General features: G+C 46.6%; 1 protein-coding gene across 1 annotated transcript; it reads left to right on the forward strand.

The window, feature by feature from the left end:
• Positions 1-273: 273 nt before the first annotated feature.
• LOC126909631 (uncharacterized) lies at positions 274-1,232 on the forward strand. Its single transcript, XM_050692068.1, has one exon. It carries the CDS (start codon positions 289-291, stop codon positions 1,129-1,131), a length of 843 nt encoding a protein of 280 aa, XP_050548025.1. The 5' UTR covers positions 274-288; the 3' UTR covers positions 1,132-1,232.
• Positions 1,233-1,631: the final 399 nt, after the last annotated feature.

The raw sequence follows: 1,631 nt of genomic DNA on the forward strand, positions 1-1,631 counted from the left end.
GTAATTTCAAAGTCATCAAAATGGCAACTAGAGTGTGGCGGTCGAATGTTCTAGAGAGTTCCGCCGCCGCCTCAAGAAGATTCCTCTGACTATTTAAGGGCAAGATCGTCGCTCCAGTCAATCAATCGATCAGTCAATCACTTACGCATTCTGTCTTAAACGCGCTTTGTCTCTCGCTGTTATTTGTTAATTCGTTGTAATATAGTATAGTTGTTATTAAATCGTAAAAATGTTTATTACTTCTATATATTACACCTCGCTACATTGGTGACCTCGACGTGATCAAGTATGAACGCCGAAGAACTACGCAATCAATTGAAGGAGTTACGCCAAGAAAACGCTCGCCTTGCAGCACTACAGGCACAGCAATATCCAACAGCTTCAGTGAATCGCGTTGCCGTCAAGTTGCCACCTTTCTGGTCCGAAAGACCGAGCTTATGGTTCTCACAGGTTGACTCGCAGTTTGCAATCTCGGGAATAACAAGTGAGGAAACAAAATTTAATTATGTTGTGGCTCAGCTTGATACGCGTTACGCCGCCGAAGTAGAGGATATTATTACTAACCCACCGCCTACTGAACGCTACAAACATCTACGCGCAAAACTCGTTGAACGGTTGTCTATCTCAGAAGAACAACGTGTGCGGCAACTCATCAATGAAGAAGAACTAGGTGACCGTAAGCCATCACAGTTCTTACGACATCTCCGTTCCCTTGCCGGCACTACTACATTACAAGACAATATTTTACGTCAACTTTGGCTCCGCCGTCTACCATCACATGCACAAGCTATTTTAACCGCACAATCAGAGCTTCCTCTGGATAAGGTAGCCGAGCTGGCTGACAAAATTGTTGAAGTGCAGCCAGCCCCCTCGCAATTCGTCCATGCTGTTGCCACGACGAACAATAAAAAGGAACTCGATGTTTTAGCCGCCATTGAAGCACTCGCAAAACAGGTAAGCGAATTATGTGCTAAACGCCCGCAACGTTCCCGCTCTAGGTCACGTAACCGTTCAAACGTGGAACTGACTAACGGCAAAGGATGGTGTTGGTATCATAGCACTTATGGAGAAAAGGCTGCCAAATGTAAGGCTCCCTGCAAGTATCAGGAAAACTCCAACGACAGTCAGTAGCGGCGGCAACAGACTGTCCGAACCCGAGCAGCCGCCTGTTTGTTACAGATCAAATAACAAAACGCCAATTTTTAGTCGACTCCGGTTCCGACTTATTTTGTTACCCTGAACGGCTACTACGGGAACGACGCCATGCCACCGATTACGACCTCAGCGCGGCCAACAACAGTACCATAAAAACTTACGGGACGGTCCATCTCAATTTGAATTTAGGACTTCGACGCAGTTTCCCGTGGAGTTTTATTGTCGCCGACGTGAGTACTCCTATCATTGGTTCCGACTTCATGGCATACTACCACTTGCTGCCGGATTGCCGTACCAAACGTCTTATTGATGGTGTCACAGGCTTGGCTGTGAATGGTAAGGTTTCCTCTGTAAATCAATGCAGCATAAAATCAGTTGCCAACACTTCCCCTTGGGCTGCACTTCTCGCAGAATTTCCGTACATCACACGTCCCACCAGATTGCCCAGGACAATAAAACATCAAACGGTGCACCAC

The sequence above is a fragment of the Daktulosphaira vitifoliae genome, unplaced genomic scaffold (assembly GCF_025091365.1).
Source record: "Daktulosphaira vitifoliae isolate Bord-2020 unplaced genomic scaffold, ASM2509136v1 Scaffold_719, whole genome shotgun sequence".
Classification (NCBI taxonomy): Eukaryota; Metazoa; Arthropoda; class Insecta; order Hemiptera; family Phylloxeridae; genus Daktulosphaira; species Daktulosphaira vitifoliae.

What these genes read in the sequence shown, in the direction of transcription:
- LOC126909631 (XM_050692068.1), top strand. Translation starts at nt 289, where the DNA reads ATGAACGCCGAAGAACTACGCAATCAATTGAAGGAGTTACGCCAAGAA.